General features: G+C 41.4%; 1 protein-coding gene across 1 annotated transcript; it reads left to right on the top strand.

Annotated features, from left to right (window-relative positions):
- The first annotated feature begins 3,320 nt into the window (after positions 1-3,320).
- Positions 3,321-11,947, top strand: snapc5.L (small nuclear RNA activating complex polypeptide 5 L homeolog). The gene is given in 3 exon segments (NM_001171809.1): positions 3,321-3,449; positions 5,416-5,496; positions 9,686-11,947. Coding segments are annotated over 3 exon segments (288 nt in total). The 5' UTR covers positions 3,321-3,359; the 3' UTR covers positions 9,803-11,947.
- The last annotated feature ends 6,194 nt before the right edge of the window (positions 11,948-18,141 follow it).

Below are 18,141 nucleotides of genomic sequence, written 5' to 3'. Positions count from 1 at the left end.
TATGGAAGATGAATAACAGAGGAAAGGCCAAAAAGAAGTAAAAGCTGCACTGACAGATGACTATATTGGACAACAGAAGGGAAATATGACATGGTGGAATACAAAACAAAATGTGATGGCAATAAAGGATCAAGAAACTGCACAACATAAGAAAATAATGTAGACTTAAGATTCCAAATAGGCATTGACATATTAAATATACGGTGATCCAAGCCCTCCCTACACAGGCCTACTATAAAGCACTGGTCTATGGAAGCCTACAGCAGCCCCTCCGCCATCTCCAGATTGCAATGCTGGGCCTGAACAGAAACCAGGATTATGGTAAATCTCAATCATAGTTGCAAACTGTGGAGAGAAAGTTATGTAGAGTATAATTTTATCTGCATTTGATACTTACCACTATAGGAACAGGGTTATACAGCTCAGTACAACAGAACTTAATTGTGATGCTTTCAGCAGAGAAAAGTTTGATTTGCTTCCAACCACCCCAATTGGTACAAAGAAATACAAAATGCAGGCTATTTTATAGGATTAGCAGGATATTTGGCAACCCACTAGAGGGTTGCAAAGGCCATGGTAAGGAGGCCTAATGTGAAAGGCAAAAAGATTAAAAATAGGTAAATAGGGCAGGAGTAATAGCTCCAATACAGGGTGTATGGCTGAGCAGAAGTTAGTCGACTGTTGGGTGCATGTAAAAGGCAACAGGACATTGTACACATGCACTTTAGTGTCGCTGGCGCAAATTCCACTTAGAATCGGACTTCTGGAGCTACAAATCAGCCCTGCTCTCCTATAACACCAGCCTTTCCCTAGCCTAACATACTTTACTACACCATTAATTCCCTTTCTAAAAAACCTGCACAACTTTTCTCTACCTTTAACACTCCTTCCCCACCCCATATGTGTGCATCTGTCTCTGCTCAAGGTGTGGCTGAGTATTTCAAAAACAAAAGTGATACACTACTAAACCACCCTAGACATTCACCACCCTCCCTCCAAACTCCACAGTCTCTTTTGTGCTCCTTCTCCCTTGTGAATGATGAGAAAGTCTCAAACTTTTGGCTTTTCACCTTACAACATACCCACTTGATCCCATTCATTCCTAACTTCTCCACAATGCCAATTCCTGTCTAAAGCCTTAACTCACTTGTTTAACCTCTTGCTCTCAACTGGAACCTTCCCTTCTCAACTAAAACATGCTCTTGTCAACCCTAATCGGAAACAAACCCTTTCTAGATCCCTCCAACTCTATAACCACCAACCTATCTCTCTGCTACCTTTCATCTCTAAACTACTTGAGTGCCTAGCCAATAACATATAGACAAATACAAGATTCCTCTGCACTCAACCCATTATAAATATATTTAAGACAGAGACAACTTACTAGCTGCTTTCAAAGTAGAACTCCCAAACTTGGCTGCCCTTTTTATTAGACACCAGTGGGATCACCTGACTATAGCTGCGAAGGGTGGGAGCTAGCCTATAACAGACTTAACACTATTCCTCTCTGACAATAACCTGCTGGACCCCCTGCAATCTGGTTTTAGGCAAACTGAAAATGCTCTAACCAGACTAACTAATCAAATATTTTAACAGCTAAAGCCAACAACCATGTCTCACTACTAATACTGCTTGATCTCTCAGCTGCATTTGACACTGTGGATCATCCTCTTCTCCTCCAGTCCATTCATTCGCTTGGCCTTGGCTACACAGAAATGTCCTGATTCACTTCTTATGTCATTAATAGATCCTTCAGTGTCTTTTTCAAAGGAGTATTATCTCATCCCCTACCTCTTTCTTCTCAAGGCTCTGTCCTGGGCCCCTTATTATCTTCTCTCTATACTTCCTCCCTCGGCAAAGTAATCAACGCATAAGGTTTCCAATACTACCTCTATGCTGACGATACTCAGATCTACCTCTCCTCTAGTGATCTCAACCCAGAGCTCCTGGGTCTCTTCCAGCCTGTCTGCTATCTCTATTTTGATGTTCCAATGCTAGCTTAAATTAAACCTCTCTAAAACAGAAATGCCCCCAACTAACACCCATAACATCCCAGAAGTATATATCATAGTTAACAATTCCAATTCCTCCCCAGACCCGGTGCCTTGGGGTTATCCTAGATTCTGCCCTGTCCTCACATCTAGTCACATGTTAAATCATGCCACTTTCACCTAAGGAACATATCCAAAATACGATCATTTATCACCCAAATGCCACCAAAATTCTTATTCACTCACTTATCATATCATGTCTAGACTACTGTAACTCTCTTTTAATTAGCCTTCCCCTCCAAAGACTGTCACCTCTCCAGTCCACAATTAACACTGCCACCAGGCTTATACACCTCAGCAACTGCTCCTCCTTGATCATGCCCCTCTGCCAGTTCCTTGCACTGGCTCCAGCTACCATTCAGAATAAAATTCAAACTAATAACCCTGATATTCAAAGCACTTCTTAACTCTGCCCCACCCTACATCTCTGAACTCATCTCTATATACTCATCCAACCACTTACTACGCTCCTCTACTGACCTGCTCCTCAACTCTTCTCTCATTACCTCCTCACATTCTCACATTCAATACTTTTCAAGGGCTGCACCCCTCCTCTAGAATTCTCTCCCACAGTCTGTCCGTCTTTCTACCAACCTTTCTGCTTTAAAAAGATCTCTTAAAACACACTTATTTAGAGAAGCCTAACCTCACTCTCTCTTAGCTACCAATGTATACCATATGCTTATTGCTGACCTTGCCCACTCCCACACCTTGTGTCTTAATCCCTTCCCCTTTTAGACTGTAAGCTCTTTTTCACTGGGCCTTCCTCACCTTTGTACCTGTTACTGGTCGCTTTGGATGTAATTCTACATGTTCTTTGTATAAAAATATTGTACATTGCTACGAAATATGTTGGCACTCTAAATATACACTAATAATAATATTAATAGATAGGGTAGGGGATGGAGTAGGCAGAAGTAAAGGGGTATCTGTTTCCCAATAAACCAAGTAAGTTGCTTGGGTCTTCCACTGATGCTAACCCTCATTTTTGGGGACATGCCTGTGTTTTCAGTGTGTGAGTCTATCCTATGATACATTTAACATGCTTCACTGCATTTTTAAAAGGTCTATAAGGTCAGAACAAATCTTTTCCGGCAGATATTTTTCTTCTCTGTATTTTGGAGAAATTATCTTTGCGTGCCCTTTTCAAAGATGGCCGCCGTCATCCAGCAAACCATTTTACGTCATGGAATCTCGCGTCGCGTGGTGACAAAACGGGACCCCAAGTCAGGAAGCTTTGAAGTTGTCCGCTGATTTCCTGGGTAATGCGGCGCCCGAGACGGTGACCTTTATACGGGGTGGGAAAGAATGCTGAGTCGACTGCAAGAGCTGAAGAAGGAAGAGGAAACCCTTCTGAAAATCAAAGCAGCTCTCCATGACCAGCTCAATAGGTTAAAGGTCAGAGGTCAATCTTCCTTTATATGCGAGTGCTTGATGGTTGCCAGAGATCACGTGGGTCTTCCAATTCCTGCTGTCCAGATTTTTTATTATAACTGGCAGTTTCCCATAGAAAGGCTGGCAGTGGATAGTGGCAGTTATGGGCTTCCATTAGCTGTAAAGCTCAGGGTGATCAATATTCCTGGCAACTCAGCTGTCCTTTATCTAAACATCTCCCTTTCATTCTGGATCCTGTGCAATTGCAGCCTCTTTTTGCCCAAGCAAAACTTGCCCTTTAAACACTATCAGCAATAATACAGCTTCCCCAAGGAATGTAATAAATCAAAATGTTAACGATCCCAGGATTTGCCTGAATCTTAAATTCATAACCCTACTGAGTATTATTCAATGGATTTGGTTGATACAGTTCAATCTGTTGCATAACTTTCTATTGATAACGATGCACATCAATAAAGGACAAGCACATCCCAGACAAGACATGTACCAAACCGAATCTGAATACTAATGTGCATATGGAAATTACAGGTGGGAAAGGGAAAACATTTTTTACTTCCTTGTTTTGTGACAAAAAGTCACTCAATTTCCTTCCCCGCCCATAATTTGCATACGCAAATAAGGATTCGGTTCGGCCGGGCAGGAATCCTGCTGAAAAAGGCCATATCCCGAACTGAATCTGGATTCGGTGCATCCCTAGTCTGGACATACTTAAATGGGTTGTTCATCTTTAAATTAAAATTTAGGATGAGTGATATTCGGAGACAATTGCTTTTCATTTTTTATTATTTTGGTTTTTGAGTTATTTAATTTTTTATTCAGCAGTTCTCCAGTTTACAATGTCAGCAATCTGGTTGCTAGTGTCCAAATTACCCCAGCAACCATGCATTGATTTGAATGAGAGACTGGAATATGAATAGGAGAGGGTCTGAATAGAAAGATGAGTGGTAAAAATAGTAATAACAATATATTTGTCGTCTTGCAGAGCATTTGTTTTTTAGACGGGGCCAGTGACCCCCATTTGAAAGCTGGACAGAGTAAGAAGAAGAAGGCAAATAGTTCAAAAACTAGAAAAGAGAAAAAATTAAGGCCAATTGAAAACTTGCTTAGAAACATACTATAAATTAACTTGTATGGTGAACCACCCCTTTAATATCTCTGTTAGCCTCAGTGCAGGGTTCTTGGTGCAAGTGGGTGGTATCACACAGTGTTATGGCACCATGGAAGTCCTATAATTACAAACATAGGATCATGTGATCATGCTTGTTGAACACCCAACTAGTGTTTGCTCACATGATGCCTGTACTCAAGTTCTATTGAAAATGTTTTTATTGTTTTCCACGTTAAACAAGCAGGAATTTCAACAAAAGATCAAAGCAGAACAATGAGGCACACCAATACAACTTGTAGCAAAAATGCCTAATAGGAAAATGAAGAGTAAATATGATCCTGTACTCAAGTTGTTTGTGTTTTTAGTGGCTATACAGACAATTTAGCCCAAAAACACTTTGTCTTCAGCTCATCACTTACTTGATATTTATAGGGTGCATTCAATCCCAGGCTGCTTTAAGCCCAACGCAGCAATCTCTTGAAAAAGGGAAAAAAGAAGAAAACCATACTTCGACTTCTGCCTTTGGGGACAACCCCTTCCTCAGGTGCATTGAAGAAGGGGTTGTCCCCGAAAGCTTGTTCCACATCTCTGCTGCAATAAAATGCTTTGAAGGCAGAAGCCGAGGTATGGTTTTCTTCTTTTTTCCCTTTTTCAATAGAATACAATTTAACCCTACATGGGACACATCCAGTGACAAAGTGCAGCACTTGGAACAAGTGGAGAAATTTGATGCAGAGATGTGGGCTTTGCTGATATTGGAAGATTGAACTGGACGATTAATAGGAATCACTAAATGGGGGGCAAATTTGCCGATTATCAGAAAACTGTCTCACTGAGAGGTCCGGTTTATTTTTTTCCTAGGTTGAGGAGCTGGCTCTTCAATCAATGATAAGTACCAGAGACGAGCAAGATCTGTCTCAACCTCCTGAAGCCCCTGAAGAGGTGAGTAACCTTTTGGTGTTCTGCCTGGGTGGGACAGGTGCACTGAGCTTTCTGTTTGAACATTTGCTGTTACGTGACTTTGTGTAATTCGAAAATAAAATTTGTGTTGCATATGTTGCCCTGTGGCATTGGGGTCTGCTGTGTCTCCAGTGGTTGGATCATGTCCTTACCCATTGCACTGTTTTTGAAATACAATTTCTGGTATGGAGGCATTTAGGAGTGTGCTGGGGAAATTCTTAGGGTAAGGCCAGACGTGGCGTTTTTGCGTCGTTTTTACATTGCGTTTTTTTAAAAAAAACAGCCAGGTGTAAATACGCTACTGAAACCACACGCGACCGTCAACATACGTTTTTCAGCACGTACGATTATTTTCCCAACATGCACTTCTCATTGAATTTGGATGCCATATTTAAAATACGCTGCTTATTTACGTAAGTGTGGTTTCAAACGTGCAGATCCCATAGCGTCTATTGATTTGGTAGTTTCTTGATGTATTGGCGTTTCTGCTAAAAAACGCCAAAACTGGCGTCCTGTGGCGGATTTCAGCTTGCAAGTGCCCTGTGTGAATTGCCATAGTGCATTTTTCATTAGTTTCAGTGGTAGTGCAGTTTATGCCTATTTACGCCTGGCTGTTCATTTTTAAAAACGCAACGTAAAAACGCCACAAAAATGCCACGTCTGGCCTTGCCCTTAACCCATACAGTTTGAGGTATGAGGGAATAATAAAAGGTAACGGGGCCACAATTTCTATAGCCAGAGGTGCAGGGAAATTTATGAGCTGACTGTCAGCTGGGTGAGGGAATTAAAATAAATTCCGGCTCACAGCTATTCCTACACCCTTTATAAAATGAAAAGTCCTGTGGATACCTATCCCCTGTCTTGGGGGTGGGGGCTAATATAAAGAAACTAGTTCTGCACCCCTCACCTATGATTCATCACATTGGGGGGCCGCTCTTGGTTATAGAAAGTAATCAATGACATTTTTCCATTGGTCAGAAGTGAGGCATTGACTCTAGGTCTGGACTAGCAATCTGTAGATTCTGGCAAATGCCAGAGGGGCTGCTGTAAGATGCCATAGTCACTAATTATTGGACTGGTGAGGGACTTTTTGGGCCTCTGTGTACTTGGAATGCCAGTGTCTGTTTTGACTCCCAGTCCAGACCTGGTTGACTCTGTAAGATTAGGATCCCTGCCTGTACAATGTTCACAGAGAGGGAAAGTCGATTTCACTTGGGGTGCTAATATGTTGGACTTCTTATAAAGGACAAAGATTCCATGGTGGATGCCAGTATGTTAGGCACCCCCAGATAATTCAATGCTTTGGCTTTGCCATGGGCTGCTGCTCTTTTAGGGGAAAAATGCACTGCCAGGGGAAAAACATAACACCACATCTGCTTTTTTACTATCTTTCTTAGGTTTCCTATTGCAGACCTGGCACGGTAAAAGTAGTATATGAAAATGTTACTTTACTCTACAATTATCTAAGACTTTTGAGGTACCTCTGAGGCTAATGCCAGATGATGCAGAGCTTGGCCTGTGGAGAAAGGCCGGCTGAGAATCTGCTCCAATGCTGCAGCGGTGCAAGATTTTGCATTTTGTGCCGAAAACTGCTGTGTCTGCCTGTGCCTTAGCCGAGGCTATGTATTCGGGTGCAGGCACAGTTCCATCATCTGGCACTAGCCTAATATGTAGATGTCTATAAATGGGGGAGGTGAAACGATGAATCCTATTTATCAACTGTATGGATATTAGCCTGTTGTCTATGCCTGTTAAGGGGAGCACAGCTGAGAGGACTGTCACTAGGTCCAGGCAAGAACTGATCCTATTTGTTGAAATTAGCACCCCTTTGCCACATCATTGGGTTAAAAAGCAACATCTCTGCAAATGTTAAAATGTAGCTGTGCATTACTTCACAAACTTTAAAACTTTGGAAAAAAGAAAAGGGTCATTGAGAGTAAAAGTTCTAGTAAGTCAGTACCTGTACTTAGATTGGCACAGATCCCGGCTTGTAAACACCATTTGTATCTAGCTAAGTGGCTTTCCATTCTTGCTGTAGGGATATTTGCTCACTCTTCCTTGCAGATCACTTCTAATTCCATGATCCTCTTGATCATCTGTGTTCTGTGTTCCTATGTTTAAGGCTGATGGAATTAAATGTAAATGTGCATTAAAGGGGTGGTTCGTCTTTAAATTAACTGTTATTATGTTATAGAACGGCTATTTCTAAGCAACTTTTTAATTGGTCTTCATAATATTTTTTTTTTTTTTTTTAGTTTTTGGATTATTTTTTTCTTGTTCTAATTGTTTCCAGCTTTCAAATGGTGGTCTCTGACCCCATCTACAAAACAAATGCTCTGTAAGTCTACAAATCTATTGCTATTACTCTTCTTTCTATTTAGGCCTCTCCTATTCATATTCCAGTCTCTTATTCAAATCAATGCATGGTTACTAGGGTCATTTGGACCCCAGAAACCAGATTGGGGAAACTGGAAAGCTGCTAAATAAAAAGTAGGGATGCACCGAATCCATTATTTTGGATTCAGCAGAACCCCTGAATCCTTCGCAAAAGATTCGGCCAAATACCGAACCAAATCCTAATTTGCATATGCAAATTAGGGGTGGAAAGGGGAAAAAATGTTACTTCCTTGTTTTGTAACAAAAAGTCACGCAATTTCCCTCCCTGACCCTTATTTGCATATGCAAATTAGGATTCGGGCCGGCCTGCTGAAAAACGCAGAATCTCAACCCGGATCATGGATTCGGTGCATCCCTAATAAAAAGCTAAATAACTCACATACCACAAATAATAAAAAAATAAAAACCCATTGCAAATTGTCTCAGAATATCACTCTCTGTATCATACTAAAAGTTAATTTAAAGGTGAACAACCCCTTTAACATTTCCAAATAGGTTGCTATAACTATTGGAATTAAGCAAGGGGTGCCGCAACTTTTGCATTCAACTGTATGACCCTTTTTCCCTGCATTACCAGTATGAAGAAAAGATTAAAGGGATACTGTCATGGGAAAAAATTTTTTTTTTCAAAATGAATCAGTTAATAGTGCTGGTCCAGCAGAATTCTGCACTGAAATCCATTTCTCAAAAGAGTAAACAGATTTTTTTATATTCAATTTTGAAATCTGACATGGGGCTAGGCATTTTGTCAATTTCCCAGCTGCCCCTGGTCATGTGACTTGTGCCTGCACTTTAGGAGAGAAATGCTTTCTGGCAGGCTGCTGTTTTTCCTTCTCAATGTAACTGATTGTGTCTCAGTGGGACATGGGTTTTTACTATTGAGTGCTGTTCTTAGATCTACCAGGCAGTTGTTATCTTGTGTTAGGGAGCTGTTATCTGGTTACCTTCCCATTGTTCTTTTGTTTGGCTGCTGGGGGGAAAAAGGGAGGGGGGTGATATAACTCCAACTTGCAGTACAGCAGTAAAGAGTGATTGAAGTTTATCAGAGCACAACTTACATGACTTGGGGCACCTGGGAAATTGACAATATGTCTAGCCCCATGTCAGATTTCAAAATTGAATATAAAAAAATCTGTTTGCTCTTTTGAGAAATGGATTTCAGTGCAGAATTCTGCTGGACCAGCACTATTAACTGATTCATTTTGAAAAAACATTTTTTCCCATGACAGTATCCCTTTAAGAATAACTGCCAACGTAGTAGTCTCTTGATTCAGAAGAGCCGTTTCTGGGGCTAATTTACCAACAAAGGTGCTAAATTTCACCAGTGTCGTAGCCTATAACAAATAGTCATATCAGAGCCAAGCCGGCAACCCAGCCGGCCACCTCACTCCCTCCCACGTGTTCCCCTCTTGTTCGTCTGCTGACGTCATGTGGGTTTGCTAGAGAGCGCACATACAATGGTCAGTGTGGGGCAGAGACTGGGACTAGGGGTAAGTGAATGGAAGAGGTAAGTGCCCGGCGCTCCTTTCACCTTTGTGCCCTTGGTACGTCGTGCCTCTCTGCCTACCCCTAGTTCTGGCCCTGAGTCATATCTTTACTTTCATACACTGGAAAAACAGTATTTAGATCAAAATGAATTGCTTGCTTCTGGTAAATGCTCTGGTGAGCCCTCATTAGTAAATCAGCCCCTCTGAGCAATACAAGAATGTATCCGATCTAATTGCAGTAATACAGGTGGTACAGACATTTATCTTTCACTTTTTTTTTTATACAGAATGAGGTAAAAGTAGACGATGAGACAGCCATTAATCAGACAGAACTGCAGCTTGGCTACTCCCAAGAGCAGGAAGAGATGGAGGAAGAGGACGAGGAGGAAGAATCTGACAACTAGGCGGATATGGATATGATCCAGGGAAGAGACTGTTTTATTAATCAAATCCTAAGCTAAAGGATCAGTACCCAGGAGTCCTGATCATGCATTAGATCTTACTATTCCTTTATAATACAGCCTTATGCTGGCTGCATACTAGTATCTGCTCTTCTTCATTTACTCACATGCTCCTCAGTGTGCAGAGATTTCAGCATCTTCGCAGTGGGAGGGGCTTATTGGACCATGATGCAGCAGTGCTGTAAGGCAATTGGATCCCTCTGAAAAGAATAATTTACATTATTCAGTATGGACAGGGTCCATCGTAGATGTGAAAAGACACAGAGTATTCCCCTGGCAGTGGGCAAGTAGATTAGCAGCACCTAGGTCTGTTCTTTATCAGTGTAAACCCTCTCTCAGGATGTACAGTATCTTGCAAAAGTCTTCAGACCCCTGACCTGTCCAAGCACTGGTACTCGAAACCCAATGAGGTTAATAGAATCTTGATTTGTCTCTGATAGACATCTAGAAATAAAGCTGAATTTAGTTTGCAGTAGTATTCATAGTAAGCAGCCCCAATAATATATCATAGAGCCAGAGTCAGACTGGTCTACTAGAGGATCTCCCAGCCTTAGTGGCCTCAGCCAAGTACAATACCCAATAAAGGGGTTGTTCACCTTTAAATTAACTTTTAGTATAATGCAGAGAGTGATATTCTGAGACCATGTGCAGTTGGTTTTCATCAGCGCTGTGCAATATGTTGGCGCTCTAAAAATACATGATAATAATCATTTTTTTATTAACTGTTGTTTTTGCAATGCGAAAAGTTATGCCTTTGCGCGAACAAATTTTGCTTTGTGCGAATTTAATATAACTTTTGCGAGCCCGGAAACTGTTTAGCGACCACTTCCGACAGTGAAAGACCGTTTGCAAATTTTATAGTTTGCGCCAATGCGCAGTCAATGTAATAAAACTTCTTACTGAAAAAGTCGTTATGTTTGCTCCAAAAGATTACGACACCTTCAAGCACTTCTTATGAGTGCGCAATTAAAATTCGCAATGCAATAACAGTTTAAGGAACAATATTACATGCGAGATGTGGATTTTTAGTCTTATTGGTGCGAATTGTTTTGCTCTTTGCGACTTTTATTACATTCCCCTGTTAATATTCAGCTGTAGGTTGTTCAGGTGATGCTTGTGCATCTCAGTGTTCAAATAATGTCAGTCACTCCAGTGTTACTCTGGCCGTGTGTTTGGGATCCGTGTCCTGCTTTCTCTCAATCTGGCACAGGTTATTTTTGCAGTATTCCCAGGGGCAGTTTCGGGACTGTGTGCAGCACCAAGTCAGCTTCTCTGATGTCTTTTCCCCAGGCCACATCACTACTTAGTGACTAGATTTTAAGTTAAAGGAGAACTAAACCCTAAAAATGAATGTGGTTAAAAGTTAAATACTGAACCTATTGCACCAGCCTTATTTCAGCTTGTTAATAGCAGCAATGATCCAGGACTTCAAACTTGTCACAGGGGGTCACCATCTTGGAAAGTGTCTGTGACACTCACATGCTCAGTGGGCTCTGAGCAGCTGTTGAGAAGCTAAGCTTAGGGGTCGTTGCAAATTATCCAGCAGAAAATGAGGTTGGCCTGTAATATAAACTGATGCTACAGGGCTGATGATTAACTACTGATGCTAATTGCACTGATTTTTGTGCTGCCATGTAGTAATCATCTGTATTAATTACTAATCAGCCTGATATTGTGATATTTCTATTCTATGTGTACTGTATATTGTGAGTGGGTCCCTAAGCTCAGTAAGTGACAGCAGCACAGAGCATGTGCAGTGAATCAGCAGAAAAGAAGATGGGGAGCTACTGGGGCATCTTTGGAGACAGATCTTTACTGCTAAAGGGCTGTGGTTGCCTTGGACTGGTACAGAAACCCAATGATTTAACAAACCAGCCTGCAGTAAATCTGCATGAAAGAAAGGGCCAATATAGATTCATGCATTGAGTCGGATACCTGCACACCAATTGGGTTTCAGGCAGAAAGTCCCTTATTCCATGTGGGTGATCCAGGGGTAGCCTTCCTGGGCTCTCCTCATTATGTAGGGACTGAAATCTTATGCAGACAGCATGTTTGAGTTTCAGTGCATTGAAATTTAAAAAAAAAAAATATCCAAGAAAATAACATAGAAGTGTAAGATTTGTTATTCTGTAGAATGAGAAAATAATTCATAGGAATAGGGAAGACACTGGCCCTGAGGGCTGAGATGCTGCGTATTAGCAAATTGGAATCAGAACACTGAATTACAGCAGAGGTAAGTTTTCTATGCAAGGAAGATGCAACATTTGCTCCTGCAATACTACAACTCCCAGAACCTTGGTAGGAGGATTGGGAATTGCAGTTTTGCAACAGCTGGAGTGCAATCAGCTGAAGATGGTACCCAATTATGAAGGCACTGATTTTAACGTTTTCATAAAGTCTGTGAAATGTAAATAAAATCCCTGTAACATGTAAACTGTGCAGTGTGTTTTGTGCTGGAGACAACCAATAGCAAATGAGATAAAGGTTGCAATGTAAAGTATATGCCAGTGAAAACTTTTCCAGGGCTTTATTATTTCCAGTGATAACACAGGGGTTGAGGCTTGACCCAGACTGACAAGCTGATCAGGACATTTTTCATTTTTATTGATTTCTATGGGGCAGGGTTAGTCTATTTCAGGTTGCTATGCCCAGATTGCCCACAAGAGGGAGCATTTACTTTATTCAATGGCTAAGGAAAAATTCTCAGCAACTGTTCCTTTTTTTTTCATCCAAGCACCACCCTCTTGAATATCAAAAAAAGAGCAGCCCAGCAGTAGAACATAGACTCTGATAAGTGAGGGCTGGAACGAGGAGTAGGCAGAAGAGGAACTTGCCTAGGGCACTACTAGGGTTGCCACCTTTTCTGGAATAAAATACCGGCCTTCCTATATATTAACTTTTTTCCCTATTAATAACATTGGGATCAACCATTGTTTTTACTGGCCAGGCCGGCGCCAACCAACGTACCTCTTCTGTCACCTACCCTTGGTCCGGACCCTTGTTCCCCCACCAGCAATTCTCTCTGGCGCCTCTGTGCGCTCCTCTCCCCGCACATCGTTACATTTTGCGCACGTGTGCGTTCCAGGTCCTTGCTCCCCTGTTGTCTATCTAGCCCCCATAGGCAGTGTACACACTCTATTGCGCATGAGCAGAGGGAACAACATAGCCTGACAAGTTACCTTGGGTGCCCAGTCAACTTTGGCCGGCACTGATACAATTAGTAAGAGAGCTCCCCTATAGTAAGCTTTTATTTTCAATCTGATAAATATGCCCCAAAATATACATACCAAGTTAAATAATTAATGGGCAATTATAACCTGTATATGATCACCATCGGACTGGAGCATTGGGGGCCCACTGGGGGTGCAACACCAAGGGCCCTCATGGCAGCCACCGGGGGCCTCCTCCCAAACTCACCCTCCTCCATGCGCCAATAATCTTATTTTCTTCAGGGGAGCGGGACTGGGCCGGCGGGAGCCCTTGAGGGCCGGGACCCACTATTTTTTTTCAACCCTGTATATGATCCCCGTCTGCAATGTTGGATGACACCAGTTTCAATGGGTGATATTCCTGTACTGATCCAAAGAAAATTCACTGGCACACAGGTACAGCTAGCAGGGTAAACCCTTGCTAATTTATTAAATGGTTTGCAGCATGCAACGTTTCGGGGTAACCCCCTTTATCAAGCATACAGACACATTATGCACATACCAATTTAAAGAGTGAGAAGATAACGTGACAGTTATTTTTATTCACAAATGTATTTATGGAAAAATGTTTTATTGAAATATTTCACAATTTATGATATTTTACCTTATTATATGTATTTATTGGCAAATGCACTTTCGTTTTGATTAGTAGTATCCTAACGAATTATTAACTAATTAATCAATTAGTGTTGATCACTCCCTCACTATTGGTCACGTTATCTTCTCACTCTTTAAATTGGTATGTGCATAATGTGTCTGTATGCTTGATAAAGGGGGTTACCCCGAAACGTTGCATGCTGTAAACCTTTTAATAAATTAGCAAGGGTTTACCCTGCTAGCTGTACCTGTGTGCCAGTGAATTTTCTTTGGATCCGTCATTTCAAGGTGGGACGCCGATTCCGCCATTGCTGTGCACTAGGGATTATCTTTGATTGAAGGCCAGGGTGTGCGAGAGCAACTCGCTAATTTTCCAGTTGATATTCATGTACTGACATTGCTCAAGGTGCAATACCTAGATTGCCCCATTCTTATCTGCCAATGTTCGGGCTCATAGCATACATAGCTAGAAAAGGCAGGTACATATCCAGCAATCAGCAATATAAAGGAATCTACCATCACTGCATTTTTTTTGCTAATAAACTACCTGATGAATTCATGCTTTCAAATCAGTGTTCACCCCAAACCTCTGCATAACTGACCTTCAGGCAGTGCGACCAGGACTTTTTTTTTTTTATAGTATTAACTGGGTACAGGGGAGGGAGGACCCAGCTTATCTGGGAGTCATCTTTGTATGACTAAAATTGGTCATTAATCAACTGTACCATATTTAAATAGTTATTTAATGTTGTAAGATGTCATAGCACTGTATTAAATGGGATCAACTGGACTGCTTTAAACCCAGCAATACACCGACGTGACAACTGGTTCATCCAGAAGACCCAATAGCAAAGCATATGAAGAGTAACCTTGTGTATGCAGTGCAGGGAAGAGTGCTCCAACATGTATGTGGGAGAAACCAAACAAGCATATGGCACAGCACAGAAGAGTCAGCTCCTCTGGTCAGGATGTACCTACATGTAAAGGAAAAAGGACACGTTTACATTCTGGACAGGGAGGAGGATTGGTTCAAAAGAGGGTTAAAAGAAGCCATATATGAGGAAATGGAAAAAGTGTGTGTAAGAGTGTGTGTGTGTTTGTCTGCCGCATATAATGCAGTTTTAGCACCTTCCCGGGACAGTAATAATAACACCTCATTGCTAAATCATGCTCCTACTATCAACACCTTGTCTCCATGAGGTCTCTGACCCCATGCTGATTTTACTAAACAGATTATGCTGATTGGGGTAAGATTCCAGGTTATATAATCATAAATATTTTTGTACTGGTCATTCTGAATTGAGAAAGTCAGATGACTAGCGAAATGTCTTCAAGGAAGAAGAAAACACAGGAAGTAAAGTTAATTTGATTTATTACAATATATATCATATTTTATAATTATAAAATTATAAATATTATTATATTTATAATCGATATACCATTACCTAGATGAATGAGAACCTTCACAGACAGACAAAGACCATATTTTTTAATTTGGCTGATTTAGCTTGGCTGGTTGGTCCAATTTCAACATCTGACGTGCTTTGTCCATCTCACCATCCAAATAACCTCTCTCAAGGAAATAGTTGGGCATTTTAATAGCTTGGCTTTCAGATGGTACAGAATTGGTATTAATCCTTAACACTCTCAGAAATTATGTATATGGAATAGATTTTAACACAGAAGGAGGGTGAAAACTCTGGGCATGTAAGACCGAAAGATTCTAACATCTAGGAGATCCACCATATCCTTATGATAAGTTAGTGTGAGTTTGTCTGGTGTGGACACCTGCTCTCATTTTATGTGACTTCAACATTCCCATTGACAACTTTGCTTCTCCTGCCACTTTAAACTCCTCTCTCTAACAACTTCATTTGGTCTCTCTCGGTGGACCAACTCACCTACCCACATCGAGGTTCATGCTGTTGATCTTATATGCCGCCAATCCAACCTTACTAACCCTCCTTACCCCCTATCTGACCATCACCTACTCTCCATTCAGATAACACTTTCACCTGCACTATCACAACCATCTCTCTCAACCCACACGTACAGAAACCTTAACGCCTTTGATCCACAACAATTATCAACAATATCAGCACAATCCATCTCTCACGTACGTACAGGGAAAATTGTATCATACTTACCATTATTTTCCTTTCCTGCACGTACTCCATATCTTTAAATTCCCATCAAAGACGCCATAGAGTGGGTGGGAGTGGCTCTTAAGGTTTTGGCAAGGGTCCTTCGAATGGGGCATGGGGGGCATATCCCAGTGAGTGTTTATATGGAGTACGGCAAGTATGATACAATTTTCCATCCCTTTTGTAATGCAAGACAGGCCTTTTGTAGCTATTTAGTTGCATAGTTCCCCAAATCCTTTTCAATTATGGAGGCTTCCAACACACTACCATTTAGACTAGAATTTATTTTTGTGCAAGTGCAATGCTTTCAGCTATCAAATATGAACTCTATCTGACAGCTAGTCTCCTGCTTGCAGCTGGCCTTCTGCTGGCTTTTTATAAGGTAGTAAGATGAGAAAAAAGGGATTTTATACTTACTGGAAAATCCTTTTCTAGTAGGCCTGAACTGTCAGTGCAAACGTGTGGGTTAATGTCAATCTCATCTCTGGAGGCAGGACAGAAGAATAAGACTCTTGACCCCTCCCCTGGTATATAAAGTGTGGCTCCACCTCCCATTGCCAGTTCGTTTGTAAAGCTTGATGAGGTGGAGTGTCTTAGGAAAGTAGGAAGTAAGGTCACGAGACAGTTAGTAACATAAAGAAAATGTTGTGTCCACAGACCCATTACTAAAATCAGCCTGGGTGGGACTTATTGCACTGACAGTTCGGGCCTACTAGAAAAGGATTTTCCAGTAAGTATAAAATCCCTTTTTCTCTAGTCGGCCCTCCTGTCAGTGCAAACGTGTGGGGACGTCCAGAAGCTGTCCCATAATTTAGGGTGGGTATTATAGAAACTTTTCGTAACAACTTAATGTTAAGTTTACTGTATAATGCAATAAACATGCAACAGTACGAAGCCCACAATAACACATTGAAGAATACAGCTTGCAATAAAACAATGCAAGTATTATCATGGCAACAATAAAACTTTGAAGAATACGTAATGTTTAGTCTTTTAACCACGGGGGCTTAACTGTGCCACCGCAGCCTGTAACACTTTGCGGTCAACCACGGCCGAAGCCTTTAAAACTTTATAAAAGTATTGGGAAAAAAAAAAAAACACAAGTGGCTGCCCTGCATATCTGTTCAGGTGTAGCCAAGTTTTGTAAGGCCCATGAAATACTTAGTGCTCTAGTAGAGTGAACCTTGACTTCAAAGGGCTTTGTTTTTTGTTTTTTTTTGTTTGTTTTTTTGTTTTTACTTTCATAAGCAAAATTGATGGTCTCTACAAACCACCTAGGAATGGTTCTTTTTGAAACTCCTTGCCGTTTGTGATTTGCAGAATAACATAGCAGCAGAGAGTCTGATTTCCTTAAGACTGCAGCCCATTTTAAATAGATGCGAATTGTTCCAATTAAATCTAGTTTGTGTAACTGTTTTTCTTTATCATTCGCTGGATTTGGGCACAGGAATGGTAATACCAACTCCTGATTAATGTGTTAACTGGTTACTAACTTTGGTAGAAAACCTGGTACTGTTGAGAGGACGACTTTATCCTGATGCGTAACCAATCATGGTTCTTTACCAAAGAGAACAGTCATTTCTGATACCCTCTTAGCTGATGTTACAGCTATGAGGAATGCAACCTTGAGTGACAACCATCTAATCTCCCAAGAGATGAACTATGGTCTCAAAGGTGGTCTTTGCAGCGTGGCGGACTGGCCTGTGCGGCTGAAAACTAAGAGCTTAGGCCATCCGTATGGAATTCTGTGAGTACCTGTGGTGTACTGTCCGTGCACAGTAAGTGTTTGCCATACCTTGTGGTATGCTTTTGTGGTGAAAACAACCTTTGTACTGCAAGGGCACGAAACTCGAGCTACAGCATCTCTTTTTTTTTTTTTTTGTGTGTGATACAATTGGGCCTCCCGAACCAGACCATCTATTTGAGCATGGTCAGGTTGTGAGAAGTTCCCTTGGTAGAGGTAGTCGCCATGTTTTGGACTGTGACATGTAGACCAAGTCAGTGTAACGCAGTCTGGTCGACCCCCTATGTGATCTTGGCAATTATCCTCGGTAGAGTGGCCAGTAGAGGGAATGCAACCATTTTATTGAAAGTCTATTGAAATTACCAGTGCATCTGTATAGCTAGACTGCTCCGCGTACCTCCCTGTTTGGTGATATAAGCCACCGCTTTGGTATTATTGTACTTGTAGTGGGCGGCTCTTGAGCTTGTCGGACGAGCCCTGGAGAGCTAGTTGCTCGTAGTTCCAGGATGTTTATAGGTAGCTGCGATTTTTGGGTTTCCCGACACCCTTATATTGTGAAGGTGTGGTAACCTACTCCCATCTGAACTT

The sequence above is a fragment of the Xenopus laevis genome, chromosome 3L (assembly GCF_017654675.1).
Source record: "Xenopus laevis strain J_2021 chromosome 3L, Xenopus_laevis_v10.1, whole genome shotgun sequence".
Lineage (NCBI taxonomy): Eukaryota > Metazoa > Chordata > Amphibia > Anura > Pipidae > Xenopus > Xenopus laevis.
The sequence above is the reverse complement of the archived record's forward strand: the minus strand, read 5'-3'. Positions and strand labels throughout refer to the sequence as shown.